The sequence below is a fragment of the Apteryx mantelli genome, chromosome 9, assembly GCF_036417845.1.
Source record: "Apteryx mantelli isolate bAptMan1 chromosome 9, bAptMan1.hap1, whole genome shotgun sequence".
Lineage (NCBI taxonomy): Eukaryota > Metazoa > Chordata > Aves > Apterygiformes > Apterygidae > Apteryx > Apteryx mantelli.
In genome coordinates, this window is record NC_089986.1 from 21623818 (window position 1) to 21644744 (window position 20927).

At 42.1% G+C, this 20927-nt stretch overlaps 1 protein-coding gene across 1 annotated transcript; it reads left to right on the forward strand.

The window, feature by feature from the left end:
* Positions 1-1199: 1199 nt before the first annotated feature.
* AP1S3 (adaptor related protein complex 1 subunit sigma 3) lies at positions 1200-19751 on the forward strand. The gene is made up of 5 exons (XM_067301921.1): positions 1200-1293; positions 15737-15915; positions 17106-17214; positions 18210-18347; positions 19296-19751. The coding sequence occupies exons 1-5, from the start codon at positions 1291-1293 to the stop codon at positions 19329-19331; spliced, it is 465 nt and encodes a 154-aa protein (XP_067158022.1). The 5' UTR covers positions 1200-1290; the 3' UTR covers positions 19332-19751.
* The last annotated feature ends 1176 nt before the right edge of the window (positions 19752-20927 follow it).

Consider the following 20927-nt stretch of genomic DNA (forward strand, 5'->3'; position numbering starts at 1 on the left):
CTCCCAGCTGTGCGCATGCAATTGCTTTTGTCAGAGGGACTTCCCCCATTGCCGAAGCAGAGAGGCTGAAAGGGGTTCGACCAGTGTTGGCCGTTGTTGACACCACGCTATTCCCTGGCGTCCCTGAGCTCCTTCAGGTTTCTCTTTCTCCCTGATGCCGTGGATGCATCTGGAGCCGCATACAAGAGTGGGGCGCTGCAGGCAGCAGCTCTCACTGTAGCAGATGGGACCCATACCCCGAATCCAGACACACCGAAGGTGGGGTTGTGTGCTGGGGAACATCTCTCCCTTAGGCAGTAAACAAACTTCCTCCTCCTCATTATATGCCTCCATGGTAGAGTTTGTATCCAGATCAGGCCCACAGTTAAGAGCTCGAGATGCCATAGGCTGGGTTTAGAGCATTTGATTCACATGCTGGGTCCATGGATGTTGCATATGCTTTTGGCACCAGCTGCTTATCCGCAAATCCCTGCCAGAGGTTACAAGAATTTGCTGATCAGCTGGCAGAGCTGCTTGTGCAAGTGCTTTCTAATGTGGCTCTCTTAAAAAGAAAATGTTGGCAAAGTCCAGCCATTTAAGGTATTTAAACTAACCCAGTTTTATTTTGACTGAGGCGGGCCACAGGATAATCATGCCCGTAGCTCCATCAGCAGGTCTGAAGGGTGTGAGCATCAGAAGTAAGAAGTAGCTAGAGCCATGAAAGGAAATGAAGTGCATTTTTATTAAAATCTGGTTTCACTGGGATGAGAACGGCTCCCTTTGAGTAATTCTTACGCACGTAAGAGGTAATATGTGGGGTTTAGGCAGCGTGGTGACAGTCCCCGCCAGCCCTCCCTGCCGTTGGCGCCTTCACTTCTGAGAAGGGTTGTCGGTGGGGACGCTACTGCGGTGCCCCGCTGATGGGAGCAGAAGTGCTGCTCCCGCCTTTCTGTTCTGTCACGAAACCGCCCGTTTGCCTACAGTATTTGTTTCCTTTCTCCTAGGAGAGCGGAGGGAGCGGGTGGCGGCTGGCCGCCCCTTCCAGGCAGCGCGGCCGCGTGAGGCGGCTTCGCGCGGCTGGCGGGCAACGGGCGGCGGGCAACGGGCGGCGCAGCCCCCGCCAGCGCGGCGCAGGCAGGCAGGCAGGTGCGCGGCGCCGGGGGCGGGGAGCGCCCGGGGACTTTCGTCCAGGGCATTGTGGGAAGGCGGGATGCGCGGCCGCGGCCTCACCTGGCGCGGAGGGAGGCGGGCAGGGAGGGAGGCGGCGGCCGCCAGCAGCCCGGCCCAGCCCGCCGCCGCCGCCGCGACACCATGGTAAGTGCCCGCGCCGCGCCGCGCCGGCCGGGCCAGCCCCGCCGCGGCCGCCTGCCGCCCCCGGGTGGCGCGGGGGGACCCCCTGCCCCGCGCCGCCGGCCCCGCCGCGCCGGGTGCCCCCGCGCTGGCCTCGCTTCGAGAGCGCTGCGGGGCAGCCGGCACCTGTAGCTGCGCGGCCGCCCTGCTCCGCCGCGAGCCAGGCGTGCCCCGCTCGGGCTTTAAACCCCTTGGGTTTGCTCGGCGCTGGACGGGGGGCGTGCGTGCAGGCCTCGCCTCGGCTCTTCGGCGATGGTACGCCGCTTCGGCATCGCCGGGGCGCTCCGTAGGTTTCCCCACGGGTGTTCGCTTCCTAGGAACCGAAGCAAACAGAAAAGTTTGTACGCTGCTTGAAAAACCAAAGTTCTGGTGGAGCCAGGTTTTTAAACGTTTAGTCGTTCTGCAGTAGTCCTTGTAATCTGAATATTGCTGTCCTGGCACTCATTAGGGTAGAGGACAGATACCGAGAGCAAGTGTAAACATCTCGTTTGTGTTCTCAGCCCTGGAAAAAAAGGAACTTTGATTCCTGAAAAATCCATTTGCTGGAGTGATCTGAGATGCCTTTCAACAGATATAAAAGATGTTCTTTAAAAAGTGCATTCTGGCTTGCTCGTTAGGGCTGCCTCAGTTGTTCTGAGAAGCTGAAATACTATTTCCAAATGAATTTTAAGAAGGTTTGCACTTGTTTTAAGGAAATGAATGTTGTATTCTTCTTGTTTCCTACCTTCTGAGCCTTTGGGGAGGACCTCAGGTCGCGCTGACAACCTTCCGTAGGCAACCAGGAAAACAAGTCTGTGATATATAGAGATTTCATAAAGTCTTCCTGTAACTTGAGCTGAGGTTCTGGTCAGTTCTAGTGCCTGGAGAAGTATCGAGTTTGGTTTTGTGTAGATTTGTGTGTTTTGGCTGACTCTGGAGTCTAAATGGTACAGTTCCGGGCTGTGGGTTTTCTTGTGATAGGAGCATTTGGAAGAGCGCTTTTCCAGATACGTTCCCTGGTGTCTCATAAGCTGGGAGCTTGCAGATCAGTCTTGCCTTCAGTTGAGGTGCTTCTGTCTCAGCTACCTATTCCAATAGCAGTTGCAGGAGCTCTAGTCTTCAAGACCTCTACCTTTGTCAAGTTTGGCTGAAGCTGTTTAGTCAGGTTCAGAAATGAAATGATCAGAGCATGTACCTGCTGTGTGTGATTAGATGAGCCTTATTTTGGTGGGAACAACAGCTGAAAAAGTCTTTCACTTATGATGGAATTCACGACAAAATGATGAGCTGGCAATAAAAGTCATGTACCTGTGTGAAAGAGATGGTCACTAGAGTTAGCGGATCTGGTTCTCTTCCGTGTGCGTTGTTGTATTGGCAAACAATCCACACTGGCACCCAGGATCTACATCTGGGTGTCGGTGGCAGCAACCTCTTATTTTAGCTTGGATCAGCACGGGGTGGGGGCAGCAGCTGTCCAGTTTAAAGGGTTGCAGCGCAGGATCCTGCAAGGGAAGCCTTTAGCAGTGACTATTCAGTGTTGTCCTTGTCGCACTTGGTGGTTTGCTGGGATCAGAAAAGGTTGCTGTGGTTATTTTTTTGTTAAATGTGACAACTGAAATCCTCAGAATAATGGCTAGATTTTCCCCAAGGAGAACTGTGGATTCTCAAGCAGTAAGATGGTCAGTGGTGCCTCTTAATTGAGAAACCCATCTCGTTGCTTGGTAATTCAGAGTTCGGGCAGGTTCTGTGAGCCTGCCCTGGGCTTCTGCCTTACACAGTTTGCCCGTTGCGTGCATCTGTAATGTGAGTTACCAGTAGTGCAACTGAACAGAAGCCTCTCAGTTCTCTTTCATTGGAGACCAAATTTTGATGCTTGGCTCTATCATCAAAGGTGGAACTAGGTTGTTTTTTTCACTGGTTCAGCCAGAATGCACCTCCTCATACATGTAAGTCTAATTTAGCGTATTTAAAAAGATGTACCTGTCATTACATTTGTATGTAGAATATGCAAAATAATGAATTTACAGATGGCAGAGCAGTCTCCATGCCTTAAGTCTGCATATATAATCTTTCTGGTTACACCCCGAGTCAGCCCTGCTCATTCATTTCCCTTCAGTAAAGCTTGTGTAAACAAGTGGAGCTCCTGTTTTGCCCTTGACCGTCAGTATGTATGGGAGCTGATTTCAGGGAAGCTGATCTCAGAAGTCTCCCTGATGCATACACTTCACAAATGCTAGTTTTCAGAGCACTCACAATGATCCCAAAGGAGCTTTGCTCACGGTAGTGCTGTTTATTGACAATTTGGAGACTGTCTGCTGTATTGATTATTATAATTTTGTAAGGTGAGTGTGCATTCTTACATGGTTTTTTTCTTTTTCTGTGGTCACAGTACAAACCCTTGCTGGCATAATCATGTTAACTAGTGGTCTGCCTTACCCCATTCTGCTATCGTAGAAACCCGTGTTGAAGGAAGGATGCTCTTGTCAGGGTATTTTTTCACTTAAAATTCCTCTGTCATCCAGTCTCCATGAAGGGGTTGTTACACTGGGTTACAAATCAAGAAATAAGGGTCTTACCAGACTCACAGCCTGAGAACTTTCAATAAGTCATTTAAGCTCACTCTCAGTAGATCAGTTCCTCCTGTTTGGAGTGGCATATATCATATGTTTTCAGATCTGAGTGGAAGGTACTTGTGCAAATGGTACCATGTCTTGGCAAGAAAACTGTTCTGGTGGAAAAGTTCTGTTGCAAACTTTCAGGGAAGTTTCAGGAAAGAGTCTGTTTAGCAAAGCTTGTTTCATATCCTGCTGAGAAAGACTGCTTTTCTGCCTAGCTACTGCTTCGTGCCATGTAAAAAAAGGCTTTTCAGAAAAAAGACTAAATTCTGCTCCCTGCCATGCAAAGGCAAGTGTTATGGCTGCAGCTGACACTGTATGGGTGCAGCAGAGAAACATGCCCTAGAAGTATTGCCCTCTGAATAGGCAGGGAAGGCAAAGGGCAGGGAAAGAACAGAGAGGAGAAAATGATTTGTTTCCCCATGGACATGCGCTGTTATAGTCTTCCATGCCTGTAAGTATTGCAACACCTTGATCCCACTGCCACCTCAGTATTATCAGTATTTGTCTGATAATAGCACCTGGTTCTGCTTGCATAGCTTTAAGCGCAGAATTAGTGCCTACATTGTAAATGGCCTGCTTCCCTCCTACCTGTGATTTTCATCAGTACAGTGTGAAAAATCAGTACTTGTGGACATGATCTGAAACCCAGAGAAAGATCAGAAGAATCCCACTGAGGAATAGGATAAATCTAAAAATTTATTTGGCCTGAATAGACAAGGAATGGGTAAGCAACCTTTCCACTTAACAAGAAATTTGATACTAGTCACTGATCTTGAAGCTTGAGTAGACGTATCTGTTGAAGTGACTGCAGTTTCTCACACCTGTCTGGTGTTTGGAAATGAGCTTTCAGCTATTCTGAATTTTGATTTCACTGACAGTCTCAATGCCCCTTAATTGTTAAAATAAACATAGATCTATAAAAGATGTTTTCGTTGTTGCACAGAATTTACTATCGAAGATTCAAAGAAGAATATGTGCTCTAGATCTTGCCTGCTTTTTTCCACTCTATGACACGACTGTGTACCTATTGGCCTAGCAAAGACTGCAAACTTTGCCTCCAGGAATCTGAGTCTGAAAGACAAGAAGGGCAGCAGATTGGAATAGACGAGGGAGGGACAGAAAATTACAAATAAATGAATCCTATTGTTTGAGGCAGTGTTCTACACAAAATGGGTTCATGTAGTATTTCGTTGTTTGTTTGCCTTGTGGTGAACTATTAGCATGGGAATAGATAGTGGCAATGGCATTCATTTGAGAAGATCCTGAATAGATGGAGACTTTTCAGTTTCGAAAGAGATGACTATAGGGGAAATGATAGAAATGTATAAAATCGTGAATGGTATAAAGAATGGTTCTCAACAAGAAGAGTCAGACTGCATCCTGTGAAATTTTTAGGTATTAAATTTAAAGAAAGCAAAAGGAAATATTTTTTTCACTCAGTTTAGATGGAAGTTTTTTAATCCTTTGCTAAAGGGTACTTTGCTGTCCTAGGAGTTAGGCAGTTCATAGAGGATGGGCCCACTGGTGGATTGTCTGGATTCAGTTTCTGGCTCTGAATCCTTAACCCTGTGATTCCTGGAGACTTGGGAGTGCCACACGAATGACTTCAGGCATGCCCTGTTCTTATGGACTTCCCTCTGGGAACTGTTCAAATCAGAATACTGTGCGGGAGAATCCATAATCTGGTATTAAATTGTGCCATGCTATTTCATTCAGTTGAACTGAATACCATTTTGTGGAGTTTGCTAGGAAAAATAGGTTTTAGGTTTCTTCTCAGAAGTTTGTAGTTCCTGGCTGGTGACATGGTCCTCTTCCAACTTGGGTATCTCTTGAGTACTCCTGGTGCTCCTGGTTGTTGCAGAGTCCCATTGTTATACTAGAGACCACTCTAGGCTTGTTGGCTATGCAGGAATTGCAATTTACACTTCACTGTCTCTGGGCGGGAAGCTCATTTTTGGAGAGCAAAAGAAGAAATGTTACAAGAGATCATCAGCTTATCCTGTGCTTAAGTCCATTTTTTATACTTTCACTCACAAATAAGGAAATTGTAGGCATGTCTCAGGAATTACTAGGATGTGGAGTTACCTTTGGGGTAGGCAGATGCAGGGGGAAGGTTGGAGGGGTGATGGGAAGCCTTTGCCTCTGGGATATCTGGCTGTATGAGAACACAGCTGGGTGATGAGGAGGCAAGAAAATGCTGCCAAGCATGTGGATCATGTAAGATGATTGTCCCTTGGCTGCTCTTGCTTTTAGTGGATGCCTTCAGAAGGTCTATGGGATGGCTTGTAAAGATTAGGATTTTGAAGAAATTAGAATAAGATACAGAAAAGCAGCAAAGTACCAAAATGATGTAGGCATTGAGGAGACTGCCCAGTCAGAGGGGGCAGATAGAGCTGCTCCTCTCTGCAGTATTTACAAGGTTCATGCTTTGTCCTCATCAGGCATTTATGTGAGCCAGTTGTAGTCTTTCCACTGATGCCTAAATTAAAACCATGCTGCTCTTGTGAAAACAATTCTTTCTGTACCACACATGCGCAGCTACTAATTACTGTCTATGCCCTTAATTTTCCTACTGTCCTGTTCCTGCAAGCTGTCCTCTGCCTTTCCTTGGTTGCTTTGGGCATATGCATTGCTGAGTGGCCAGACCTGGCCGTTGCAGAAGTTTAGGGAGGCTTAAGACACCCAGTCATGCACAAACAGTGTTTATTTGTGAGTAGGAACAGAGCCAGTGGCGTAGGCTGGAAATATCAAAATTTACATTTGTGTGTTTGAAGGAAAGCATGACAGGTCTTTCTGGGCAGACATGTCTTTCTGGCCTAATGTGCCCTTGATTTATGTTTCTCAATACCACAGATTTAACCCCAGGTGCTGGGTCCACTGGTATTTTTTCTTCTCTGATTTACTGAATTCATGTAAGGTGCTCATCTGTTATCCTCTGTTCAGACCTAAGCAGAGGAGAGAAGGCATTAAAAGTCATCTTGGCCAGCCAGTAAATGTCTGTTATTGCCGTACTGGTTGCCACTGGAACTTGAAGGTGGGTTCTGTCAGCTGCTTGCAGTTCTCAGGAGCTCATTAACTAGTGTAGCAATTCCCGTGTGATCATCACCCTTTGCTTGGTCCCCTGAGGTGAGTAATAGACGCAAAGCACAAAGGAACGAGACATGGAATTGCCTTTATGTTTGATGAAAATGCAGAAATTTACCATGTTCTGCCCTTGTACACTAAATGCTGCAAGGTGAATGTGTGAAGTATGCAGTGGGTGTCTAGTTGTCTAGTCCAGGCTCTGGAAAAACCATGAGTGTGGCTAAACAACCTACTACAAAACGAAACTCAGAACCACCAGGCTGTCGCGTGTAATGGACTTCATCCTCTTCCCACAATAAGGCATGTTCTATTTGGTATCTCTTTCTGGATTTGGTCTCTCCCAAGAACTATATAGCTTATCAGATATCAGGTCCTACCAAACCAGGAAAGACTATAAAGGCCAGTGTCGCAAATGACCTGAACTGAGAAAGGCTAGTCCGGTAGCTGGGGGAGTAGCCAGAGACTCAAACCCAATTCCTTGTTTTACTGCAAGCTTCCATTGAGTGTTGTTCCTCCCTGCTTCTGTCCCCCATTAATAAAACACAGAGGAGAGCATGTTACAGATAAAAGGTAAACTAGAGGGTGTGACCACTGAAAAGCAGCCAGTTAGTTTTGAATTTTAATTCATTATTAATCTGTACCTGTGCTTAATTAAGCTATGAAATAAGGCTTTTGCAGACCTGTCTCTGAAGAGATGTGTACATAGTTACCCTGTGTAGAGCAGCAGATAGCTGGGGGTGGGGGCCAGGACCTCAAACACATCCTTTCCACTAAGTCTCATGACAAGACCTGCCGTATAGCGGAATAATTAGAATAGCAGAATTAATTTTGGGCCCAAAAACTTGCACTCAAACAACTTTAATTCTGGAGGCAAAATTTTGGGCCAAGGTAAAGCATTTGTGAGATTCTGTACTCCCCTCTCCCTTCCCTAAACAATGGTTGCTTCTTTCACATTTAGGTTATTAAATCCATGTTTATTTTTTCCTTAATAAAAAAGTGCCACTTCAAATGGAAAACAGATTTTTCTCTGTTGGAAAATGGAATGAAATGCTAAATGAAATGCTTCAATGTTTCCAAAAAATGACTCGCATTCTCTTTCAAAGTCATTCACAAATATGATCCAAACATACATGTATCTTTGGTCCTACTGGAGCTCAGATTTTCACCGTGCCTCTCTGCTGAGATGATGCATGAGAGCTGAAGGAACTCGTGTGAGGCTGCTGCAAGACCAGCAATGTCCCTGTGCCACCAGCGCTGCTGCCTTCAGTGGGAGCGTGTACCGGCTGGCTGAGGAGCTTGGGCTGCTCTTGTATCCCTCTGTTTTGGCCCCCCGCACCAGCGCAAGGCTTGTAAGCTTTGCTCCTGAAGGTCAGAGGCAGGAGGAGTGCGCTGCAGGGCTTTGCAAGTAACCGATGAAAGTAAACTGGAAATGAGAACAGAAGAGGCTGCAACTACTGCCAGAGCCTGCTGGGCTACAGTCTAGCTCTGTTTCTTCACAGGTGTTCGAAGAACAGCCTGGGAGAATGGCTTCTTGGGATGATAAAATACACCAGGGCTAGTGTGACTCACAAGCTCTTCAACTTTGCTTAATCCTCTGCTGTGAAAATGTATTTGCAAAACCCCGCAAACCAAAACAGCCTTGACACTTCCCCTGCTTTCTGCTGAGTCATCTCTTTTGGGATAGCTCTCTGGGTGGTTTGTTCAGCCTCTTACCTGATCCTCCTCCTCAGAGCAGCCCAACAGTTTTTTTGCCGTAACAATGTACAAACAAATACAAACAGCTCGGAGAGCCCCAGCTGGGAGGCAGGAGGGATGTGATTACGTAGTTCATAATTGTTCTGAACGTCTTCCCGTGATGCTGCTTTCTGTGCGGTCAGCCAGCTAGCATCCCTGCAGCTATCAGGCCCTGGTGCTGAGGCTGAAGATTTGCCATTTTTCTGATTGACATTGCTGTAGTGCCAGTGTCACTGGGCTGTTCCCAAGTTGCAGAAGTCAGGGTTTATGCAAACTCCCAGCCTGGATTTGCTCTCGCTTATTGTCTATAAACTGGAGTAATTCCACTTACATGAATGAAAAAGTACTGATTAAAAAACCTGAGAATAATTATCCTCTGTAATACCTGGACACCATTGCCTAAATTTGCATCTTGGAGATTTTAGGAGCCCTCTTGGAGGTTTTAGGAGCTCTCTTGGAAACCTGTCCTGGCTCCTCTCTTCTACAAGATGCTAGAAAAACCTGACTTCCTTGTTGGAGGGAGGCCAGGAGCCCGCCAGGAGGAGCGCACAGGCCGGCCTTTATTGCAGGGAGGGTGTTACTGAAGGAGCGCTGCCAGTTTATGAGGAGCGAGCCGGGATGTGGAGGATTAGACCTGCCAAACCTGCTAGAGGCAGTGATAAGCAGGAGCGGAAGGACAAGGGACACGCGGCATCTCTGCGCTTGGTGCCAGTGTCGCTGCGTCCGCCCACCAGCCTGCCGTGGTGCCGAGGACCCGCCTGGACACAGCCTCAGCGACTGAAAAGCTCCTCATCGCTGCTGTTTTCTGGCCCTGAGGCAGAGATTGAGGGTTAGAGGTTTCAAGAGGCTTTTGGCTCAGAACTTGAGCTCAGCTACACTGCTTTAAAATTATTAGTTTTATTTAACTCAGGTTAAATAAACTGTCAAGGTTATTGTCAGCAGGATCAGTACTATATGGTGCAAATATCCTTTAATTTTTCATATGCCAGTCAATTTAAAATTTTATATCAGTAATAAAATACAGGTGATTTCTGCATCAAGTGAAGAATAAAATCAATGTGTAACCATAGTCACATGTAACTATAATGATCTGGCACAGGTTTTATTACATGAACTTTGGAGGTATTGTTCAGCACAAACCATTCAGAAATTCTCCTAATGGAGGTGAAGCTGGAAAGAATTCCATGCCAGTTGTGCAACCGTACTTTATTTTGATATTCTTGTGTTGCTGTTTTTCACTTTTTCTTCTTTTTTTTGTTTTGCTTACATCATACAGATTAAAAACATATTTTACATTTTAAAGCTAAGATGCTACAGTATTTAACAAACACATGTATCAGCTTCTGTGATACTGCAAATAAAAGCTTTAGTAACAGACTAAACATGTAAACATGTTTTTATTAAAGTAGCCTGTTTCTTGGATTTTACAAAATTGCTTTAAAAGCATGTTTGGGGTCACTAAGCAGAAGGGGGCTTTGTACAGTAGAAGAATACCAAAATATCTGTAATTCAGTATTTTAGTATTCTATCTATCCTTGGCTTGTCTAGATTGTTAGTATGTTGGGTGGCTAGTTGTCCATTCAGAACGTCTTTGTCATTCCACCCTAAAAGCCTGGCTTTCCAAACCATGTGTTTGTTCACAGTAGCTCTTCATTTTTCTTGGAAATATTTTCAATATTTACTCTTCGCCCTCCAAAAAACAGTAAACAAAATATAATTTTTTAAACGTTTTTGATTGGAAAAGAAAGTCATCTAATGACCAAAATAATTTGGATGTCCATTATTTTTTAAAGAAACATTTTAGTGAAAGCATTTTTGTTCATTTTCAGATAGCTGTGTGTTGTAAAAAAAATTTTCTGGATAGCTGTCTGTGTTGGAAAAGATATTATTTTGTGTGGTAAGAATAACAAATAGTAAAAGGTAGGCAGATTATGAACTTGACTAAAACAATACAAAAAGAAAAGGCAGACTTCAAGGGAATGGGAATGAAAGCTCTGGTTACGTTAAAAGAGAACATTACGATACAAAGTCACTTTGTCTCAACCAGGTGCGGCCAGTCGGGCTGGTTTCCCGCAGGCGCTCTCAGCAGCGGCTGTCATGTCAGCCGCCCAAGGTGTGGCTTTTTTCTCCCAGTTCCTTTTCTGTGGTCCATGAGTTTTTCTTTTATTCGCACCTTATATATTGCCTTGCCTGTTGCCTCGCTGTTACCTGCAGCCTACAAATCAGAAGTCGGAGTTTTAAATTCTACCAAGTTGTCCATTTTAGGATAGTAGTCCCTCATTTGCAATTATTAGTTACTTGTGAACTCAATTTCTGTTTTTCAGAGGTGACTTTCATCAGGGAGAGTCAAAGCTTTTTAAACTGAATTTGGAAAGGTTACAGCTGAAGCACAGAGTTAAAGAACAGTGCTGCTTCAGTGGTAGAGCTGCCTAGTTGAGCAAATCCTTGCAAAAACTCAGTAAAAAAGCAAAGTCTGCTCCTTTCAGAGTCTTCCAGCTGCCAGTCTCCTCTTCTGCCCTCCCAACCCTCTCGTTACAGGTTGAGGAGAAGCATTTCCAGCCCACATTCTTCTTGCAGTGGGGTGGATGAGATTCTTGCTGCACTGACCCTTTGAGTTTACCTTGCAGGAATAAATGTGGTATCTTTTAAATGTTTATATCATTAGACAGTAAACTCAAAGAATGAGAGGGAGGAAAACCTGCTTTGTCTTCCCATGTTGTCTTTTGTATTTGATATCCTTACTGATGAGTTGTTCTGTATGTAATAGTATACAGTCTGGAATGGTTATTAAATGCTTTAGTCTTACTAAAAATTAAAGTACAGTTTTGATTAAGATCTCTGTAAAAGGTACAGATGATCCAAGTTTGAAACCAGTCAGCCAAAAGTAAAGCATTTGATTGGTTTAGAGTATGAAATGGCCAAATACTGTGAAAGGCTGTGCTGAAGGGAACCTTGAGTCTCAGGAGAGAAGTTTGGTAGATGAGCTTGGGTGAGCTGTGTGTCAAACCATGACAGGACCCGTCAGTAAAAAGAGGGAGCTGGAATGGTTGCCTAAAGAAAGGGGAAAAATCACTGTGTTCATTGGTGGCTTATGTTTGCTATTTAGGAACATGTAGACCTTCTGTATTTTGCATTTTTGAGGTCTAATCTATTTACCTTGAAATTATTTTGTGTCAAATCAAAAATTTGATTTTTCAGTAGCCCTAAAACTCAGGATAATGTTTTTCCTCCTTGGCTAGTTTTGTAGATCTCAATGAAGCATAAGGCCTCACAACTTTCTGCAAATAATCATGTTATATAACTTAGCTAGCTACAGTTAATTCAGAGATGCGTGAGAAGGGGATAGAGTTCATTTTTAGAAATCTATTTTGAATGCTTGATTTTCAACTATTTTTTCAACTAGACTAGATAATATGGCCTACAAATATAAAATATAGTCTTTTAGATTACTTACTGACACTTATGGAGATCATTTGGAACTGTACTGTAGGTGGTTGAATCTGATGCAGTAAAACAAGCTGATAAAATTACACTTAGCTCCCAGATTAAAGCTTGTCTCCTACAGACTCCACATGTGAAGACAGCTGATGCTCTTATAGGAACTGCACTTCTCATCCTGACCCACTCTAGTTCAGACCTTAAAAATCTAATGAAAGAAAACCGAGCCCTCTGCTTCAAAGTTAGCTTGTTTGAAGCAAATCATTTGCCTCTGCTTTCTTCTGGAATTAAAACTAGATAAAATAAAATAAAATACTGCAGGATAATCTACCCTTATTCGTAGATTGGCTGCTGAACATCAACCAAAAATCCCTTAATCAACATCTGTCTTGTGATTATCACAGTGGGAAAAAACGAATGTTTCCACAATCAAGAACAAGGAACAGATGAGCTGTTAGATTTGCATTTATGCAGTACTCCATCATTTCCAGGTTTATTGATGCATCAAAATCTTTCCAGTGAGCTGTAATGAATGGAGCTACGTGAATGAGAAATGTGTATCATGTCAACATGGCTGGGCAGGGCAAAGCTGACCTGAATGAAGAAGTGTCTATAGAAATTTGATGTTAAGACTTATAGGAATTAAGCCATTTAATCTCCTGAGAATATAATATTATTTGCCTCCCAGCACATTCTCCAGGTTGAGTGGAGTTTAGAAATTAGAAAAAGGAAGAAGAATCAGAAGAGGGAAAAAAAAACAGTGTTTTTTTCTTCTAGGTATCTCCATCTTTCTAATATGTTGCTTTGTTGCAGGAGGTCTCAGCCGGTAATACGTACTTAGGCTTGAGGGTAGTATATACTGTTTTGCTGCATGTAAAATTAGCATGGGGCTGGATTACAGTAGTGGCTCTTATCTATTTTCTAGCTGTAAGTCTTTCAATAATTGTAGAATTGATTATGGGGTATGCAGTTATTTATTGCATGTGAAATAGAGCATGGTATGGAAGGCCCAAAAGACAGCTTGAAGCTTGTGTATGAATCTCAATGCATTAAAGAGTATCAATGGATATTTTCTGATTGCTTCAGGAAGATGTTGCCATTTAGTTATGGAAATGTACTAATCTTGGTGAAAAATCAATAGCATCTTTAGAAGAAACTTAGTGGAGTTTTCAAAGCAGTTTTAAATGGAGAGTAGCTCAGTTTCCTATGGGCGAAGCATGACATATTGAAATCAATCATCAGAAAATGGAAATAATGTTCATATTTAACCTTTTGGAGGTATGTGGTTGCTGTCCTAGAGATATATGTATTATTTGCAGGCATTCAGATTTAATGTCCTGTGGGTCCAACAACTGAACCTAAACCAGAATACAGTGACATTATCTTCCTCTATTGAAGCACTGCAAGCAAATATATTTCTTTTCTGAGGATGCAAGAAACTGTCTCAAACAATGGGAATCTTGTTTTGCTGAACATGCTCACAACTTTTACCATGGATTCACTAACTCCCTGCACTTTCAGTTGAATCTGATCATCCTGTCCTATGTATTTCAGCATATTTTAGATGTATGTTTATCAAATAGCTGCTACCTGTGCCTTATTACTCTAAAGTGAACACCTGCTGACCTGCATCTTCAGAGCTGGTGCTCTGCTTTTCAAAATACACTCATCTTTACAAAGGCTTTGAAGGTAATGTGCTGTGCAGCAAGCAAAATAGTTTTTCATTCATCCAGCTCCTGTCAGTGGACAAGTGTACAGACAATAAGTTCCTTCATTTACTGGGAAGGAGTACAGATAGTTGGAATATTACCAGGTCAAAAACCAGTTGGTAATATGAACAGAGAAAGGCAAGAACATGGTGCTTTGATCTTCACTGTAATCAGGCCATGTGTACTGCCAGGAACATAATTATTTTTATTTAGCAAACTTATCTGGAGAGTATTATAGTACTCAACACAAGGCAGCTACAAAATCCTTGTAATTTTATCAAGCATGTTAGTCTAATGATAGCAAGAGCCGTATTTGCAGCTGTAGCAATCCTGCTACAGACAGACAGGAATAAAACAGTCCACCTGTCCCTAAAATGATCCCACATTTGAAGTCTTTTCCAAGATTTTCAGAGCTCTTATCTCCAGATTATTCAACAACTATGTGACTTATTAGCTAGAGAATAGTTCTGAACTATGAATAAGTATTTTGTTTAAAATCCAGCTGCTCATTTTTTTCTTTTATTTTTAAGCAGGAGCTTCTGTGGTGCACTTTTCTGCTTTGACTTTACCAAAGTGCAGAATGACTTTTTTCTTTACAGAAATCTGCATTGTAATCTTCATAGTAATTATGAACCTTAACTTTAATTCTTACTGGGGAGATGAAGTGATGGGGAAGTGTAGGCACAGGGATAAGCTGGGGTGGAAAACAAAGAGGGAGAAGGAACTAGGGTGTAGATTGAGAAGCTAAAGCGGAAGTGCAGGGCTAGGCTGATGGGAATGGGGACATGGCACGGGGCCTGCCAGCCCCCACCTTTTTTCTGTAGTGAGTTTGCTAGGATTGGGAGCAGATGAGAAGGATGCTTATCCTTCTGCCTAGCTCCTCGTGACCATGGGGGAAGCCCTGTCTCTTTCCATGGGCGACTGGGACTGTGCCCACCATGCACGTGGCTGTGACTGCAGTTAGGTGTCCTTCCTGTGAGTCCACAGCCCTCTAACCCTTGGTACTGGTGAGAAAAGTGATGGGGGTGGGAGTGCCTGTCAAAAAGAACAGAGCAGTTCACATTTTCTTGAGCCACTGAAAACATCTCTATACCCATTAAGTTTTTTTCTTTTAGCAGAGCACATCGAATTGAGATGGATGGTCATCCTCAAATAGATTTCCTGCATTCTCAAAGCTGTTTCTGTGCTGAGAGTAGATGACTTGCTAGGCTGCTTGTAGACGTAGTATGGTCAGTTACTTTAATCTGCTAATAAAAGTATTTGTATACGTGTTAATTGATAGTTTTCTCCTAAAAGCTCATTGGCTTTTAAAAGCTAGCAGTTCTGTATTTCAATAATACTGCTAATGCTAAGCATGAAAAAATAATGGGTCAAATCATGCAAACTTATGACTGGCTTTAAAATTGAAATTTTAGTAGGATAATACACATGCAGTGCTTTTTTAGTATTGTAATGTCCCAGGCCCTGAGGTTTGTCCTTTGTCATCATAATAAACTGTATTTCATAATCTGGTGATTTCTCTTGTAAAACTTTACAAGTTCCCTTTCCAAAATAGTTGGTTGCTTTCTTCTGCTCCTTGTAACCTCTTCTAGGATCATGGTGTTTTATTTGTGACTTGAAAGGGTCAAGTCAAATTCCACACTTCAATGGTGTGATCTCTGCTCCCATGCTCAGCCCCCCCAAATCTCACTGACGCCACGTCCAAAACTCACGTCGGTATTAGAGATGGCTTCACTAAGATCTCACAGGCTTCCTGAGTCACACACGGGCGTGTTCTGCCTGCCACTCTGTGGACAAGAGGCTGGCTGTGTCCTGACATTAACCATGTTGTTTTGTTTATTCTAGATACACTTTATACTGCTGTTCAGTCGACAGGGGAAATTAAGGCTTCAGAAGTGGTACACAACATTACCTGAGAAAGAGAAGAAAAAGATCACTCGAGAAATTGTTCAGATTATTTTGGCTCGCAATCAAAAAACAAGCAGTTTCGTTGACTGGAAAGACCTCAAGCTTGTTTACAAAAGGTGTGAGTAATTTTATGAGAACATACAATTACTATTCACATAAATACCACGCATGCTAGAAGAGGAAAAGTAAATGCTCACATTTGTTTTAAGAAGTGCTAAGTGCCAGAGCATGATAGTAGACATCTTTTGTCTTAAGTCTAACCCCCCGCACAGTGTCCCTGGATAAATCAGCAAGGTAAATTGTTAGATGAAAAATACTTGTTCAATTTGTCAAAAGAGAAAAATGGGGATAATATGGTAAGTATTAATGGTTGAAATTCTGTTGGAAGACTTTAGGCTTTACTCCCCCTTCTAAATCTTCAAGATCTTCAACTGAGAAGTGTGCTAGGCTTTATCAGACTCTTAAAAGGTTGCAAGAAGTGTTCTGAGGGGCTTTCAACATTTTGTCAAATTTTGTCTTTGAAATACTTGTTGCTCTGGAAATTGTTAATTCCTGTTTACTTTTCTAAACAAATTGTTGGTGCCCAGTTACATGATGCTTAGCAATAACTGCCTTTTAATCCTTGTAAAGTTATAGTAAACAACATTAGGCTTAAATATATTACATTATACAAACTAATCAGCATCTCCTATTTAACAAAAATTGAGTACTTTGCAGTGAAATGATGGATGTAAACATCTGATCAGATGTTGTGACAAGTTGGGGCCCTAGCCACTGTACCAGAAAAAAAATTGGGTAGATTATTACTTCCATCTGAGGCTGATTTAAATGTAAAGTTTTGCTATGCTTGTTAGTCATTTGATAGCCTGCAAGCTTGCTGAGCTGTAACTCCTTCCACCTTTATTTTTACATATATACATATAATATATATTGATATATTTAATAAAGAGCAAATAACTCATTCTACAGTTAATTCACTCCACTTGCCTGTAAAGCTACTGCAGCAGATGAGGTAGACCTCTAAAGTGCTCCTTGTTGTTCATTTTGCTAAGAACCAGTGTTGGGGTTCTAACATTTCACAGATTTCCCACTTTGCCAATGGTGGCTTTTTTTTTTTTTCCTTTTACTAAATTAATAATTTGTTTAACTTTCTCTTTTTAAGTGCTCTGTGGGGCACTTAGAGAAAGAAAAAAACCAGCTTTTTTAGAGACCAGATAGACATTATCACTTGATTTGTTGCTTTGCAAAGAGCAAAGCACTGAGAATCCAGTTGTTTGTTCTCATGTTTTTGTCTTTATTTTCCTAGGTATGCTAGTTTGTACTTCTGCTGTGCAATAGAAGACCAGGATAATGAGCTCCTGACACTAGAGGTTGTTCATCGATATGTAGAACTACTGGACAGATACTTTGGAAATGTAGGTTTCACTTTCTACCGCGAACTGTTTGTTTATCAGGCAGCCAGGATTGCAATTATCTGTAGCTGCTCTGCTTCATGTTTCCATCTGCACTACTTGCCCTGATAGACTCTGCCTGTCAATCTGGAGTGGGACTCATTAGTAGAATATGTAATAAAATAATGCTGAAACTATCATAAAAAGATGTTTTCCATCCTTTCTCCCAAAACAAAATCAATCTTGATGTTTTGCATCTTCTTCTGGCAATAGAATTTGAGGGAAAAACTAGAGGAAAATTATTAAAATAATCCCTGGGTGTCAGTGTTCTAATTCTCCCTCCTGACATCTTCAGGTACGCTTGGGTTTTTTGTTTCATAATATTGTACAAGAATAAGGGGCGTGTACAAGAGGAGAAATATAAAGGAGTTTTGGTTTTGTTTTTTTAGAAAAAAATGACCTGAAGAAGGTTCAGATAAGTCTTTAAATACTACAAGAGACCCATTTCTTCCATGCATATTTTTGAAATTGTTCCCAGTGCCTCAATTCATGCCTTATCTAAATCACTGTGCCATGACTCACGTTTGTACAGTCTCAAAACAAAGAAGAAGTTGGTCCCTGTAAGGTCACTAGAACAGGGAATTTGTCTTGCACTGTGAAGCTCTATGTGAATGTATGTAGTCCATATTACATGTGCTATATAAGACCTACTATAGGGTTAGTAGGCTAGGATGGGAAGTCAGCTTTGTTCTTTGAAACTTGATACGAATATAATGTGTTATACAAAATATAATAAATAGAATATCTTTATATCTAGCCTGTGTTTGTGCAGAGAATAATGATTTATGTGGGCAGAAGCTGTGATATTGTGTAATCTGCAGTATCTTTCTTCGCTCTGCTACCTGCCAAAAGAATGTACATGTTGAATACGTTTGATAATTTAACAGCATTTGGCCCAGTAATATTTATAATGCTGTAAAATTGATTTAAATGTGGGGTGGGGTTTTTTGTTCTGCCAGGTGTGTGAGCTGGATATAATCTTTAATTTTGAAAAAGCTTATTTTATTCTTGATGAATTTATAATGGGTGGAGAAGTACAAGAAACTTCAAAGAAGTCTGCAGTGAAAGCTATAGAAGATTCTGACATGTTGCAAGAGGTAAGACACAAAAGGCAAACACCTCATCTTTCTGCAGCTTCTTTGTTTGACAGGAGCTTAAAATACAACTAAACACTCCTGGTATTTTTTTATCCAAATGTGTCTTAAGTTCATTTTCACAAGGTACAACAGTTAAGGTAGCAGTTACATAACATTTGAATTCAACTCTCTTGCATCTTATGAAATCAGCTGGAAGTTTCTTGCATTCTGCCACTTATTTCTTTGGGTTAACTGATATAGTTTCTTGGTCACTGTATTAAGAAGTAAGTTAAGATATATCTAAGATATTTATATCATATATATATATATAATCTAAGATTATATTTTATTGTATACATACGTATGTGTAAATATAAAAAAACTATACTGTTTCACTAATAAATTGGAAACAAATGACCTACCTATGACATTTAAAATCGGAATAAGGGTGTGCTGGAAACCTCCATTTTTGTCTATAAATACCTGTGTAGTTTTTCTACAAGGCACAGGTATGTAACCTTTATTCAAAATCCTGCAGAAATTTTCTTCTGTAACTTACGTTGTTGAGCCAGGAATGGCAAGAGAAGCTGAATGTGATGGATTTACTTTGTATTTCTGGATGATCTAATATTAAAGGAAATAACATGTTGGTAAAACTAGCTAGGGAAACACTGTGTGAGTAGAGCCTTTTTCAAAGTGCTAGCACATGCTAGTAGGCCAGCTACATACCAAGGCCAGCTAGATATGATGAGTTTAGCAATAACTGTGGTATGTTGTGATTTGAAGAACAGATTCTGAAAGGCCATTAAGATTTTTGAAGTAGCATTATTGCTAAATTTTAATCTGATCTAATTCCATGCAAAACTATAACTGCCTTCAAAGAGAACAAGGAGGTTTGTTTCAAAGACTTTGTATTATCCTACCTCACAGCTCCACAGTGCCTCAATCGTTTCTTTCTTTTTTCTCCAGACAGTGGAAGAGTACATGAACAAGCCTGCATTTTAATGTTAAAATTACCTGGAGAGAGAACTGCTGTATACACCTATAAAATACACATACTGAAATTGCTACCCAAAGTGCCAGATCCTCAGAGAAATACCAAAAACCAATAACTAAAGGGATTTGTTTGTATAATGGTCAAGATGAAGGTCAGCTAATGTAGCAGCAGGTTTAATAATTGCATACCTGCATTATACTGCATATGAGTTTCTCAGAACTGTAATTACACTTGATCTACTCTCTCTTCCTTGCTGGACTGAACACTTGTTTTATATGATGTCTTTTAGCTACAGGATTTGTTAAATTAAGATAATATTCTGACAATACTTGGAAGAGGTATTTATACTAGTTTTGGTCTGCTGCTGACCATATGACTCTACTTTTGTACAAATGTCCATTATTTTGAATGTAATGATTATTCTGGTCTAATAACAACTCTTTTTTCTAAAAATCAAGTTGTTGTGGGCCCTGATTTCAGAAGCTTGTTCTGGACAGATTAACCCATCTAGCATAAGAAGAAACATGCTTCTTCTTGGAACAGCAACTTTCTTTTAGCAGTGCTGTCTTTCATCTGTTTCCTGCTCTAGTCTCCTAATAAGACAATTTTCCAACTCCTGTTAAACCACAATCCACACCTCCATGAAATCTAGAAGACTTCTCTGACTCTAAGCAGGCCTCTTCCAGGTTTTAGTAGTCCTTTTGCTCCTGCATGCAGATGGCCTATTTCTGTGTCTTTCCCTTTGTTTTCTTATCCCCTTCTTATTTCCCCTGGACCTGGAGAAAAGCTGCAGCCTTTGGAAGTGCACACCTTGAGAGCAGGAGATATTACCTGAAGAGAAGAAATTAGTCTGTTGGGATTTTAGGGTGAAGCAGATCTTGTGTACCTATTGACCAAGTATTCACCACAGAGTCACAGAATAGTTGGGATTGGAAGGGACCTCTGGAGATCATCTGATCCAAAACCCTGGCTCAAGGAGGGGCAGCTAAAGCAGGTTTCCCAGAACCGTGTCTGGTCAGGTTTTGAATATCTCCAAGGATGGAGGCTTCACAGCCTCTCTGGACAACCTCTTCCAGTGTTTCACCACCCTCAGAGTGAAGTGTTTTCTTGCCTTCAGATGGAATTTCCTGTGTTTCAGTTTGTGCCCGTTGCTTCTCATTTTGTCACTGGGCTCCACTGAGAAGAACTGGCTCTGTCTTCTTTACGTCCTCCCATCAGATATTTGTACATATTGATAAGATCCCCTCTGAGCCTTCTTTTCTCCTGTCCAGTTTTCCAGCACTGGACCCAGCACTCCAGATGTGGCCTCACCAGTGCAGAGTAGAGGGGAATGATCACCTCCTTGACCTGCTGATAATGCTCTGCCTAATGCGGCCCAGGAGGCTGTTGGCTTTCTTTGTCACAAGGGTGTATTGCTGGCCTGTGTTCAACTTGTTGTCCACCCAGACCCCCAGGTCCTACACTGCAAAGCTGATTTCCATATGGTTAGTCCCCAGCATGTATTGGTGCGTGGGATTATTCCTCCCCAGGGGCAGGACTCTGCACTTCCCCTTGTTCAACTTTGTGAGGTTCCTCTCTGCCCATTTCTCCAGCCTGTCGAGGTC

What these genes read in the sequence shown, in the direction of transcription:
- AP1S3 (XM_067301921.1), top strand. An exon ending in TGGACAGATACTTTGGAAAT is followed by an intron (nt 17,215 to 18,209) that starts GTAGGTTTCACT and finishes TTGTTCTGCCAG; the next exon opens with GTGTGTGAGCTGGATATAAT. An exon ending in ATTCTGACATGTTGCAAGAG is followed by an intron (nt 18,348 to 19,295) that starts GTAAGACACAAA and finishes TTTTTTCTCCAG; the next exon opens with ACAGTGGAAGAGTACATGAA.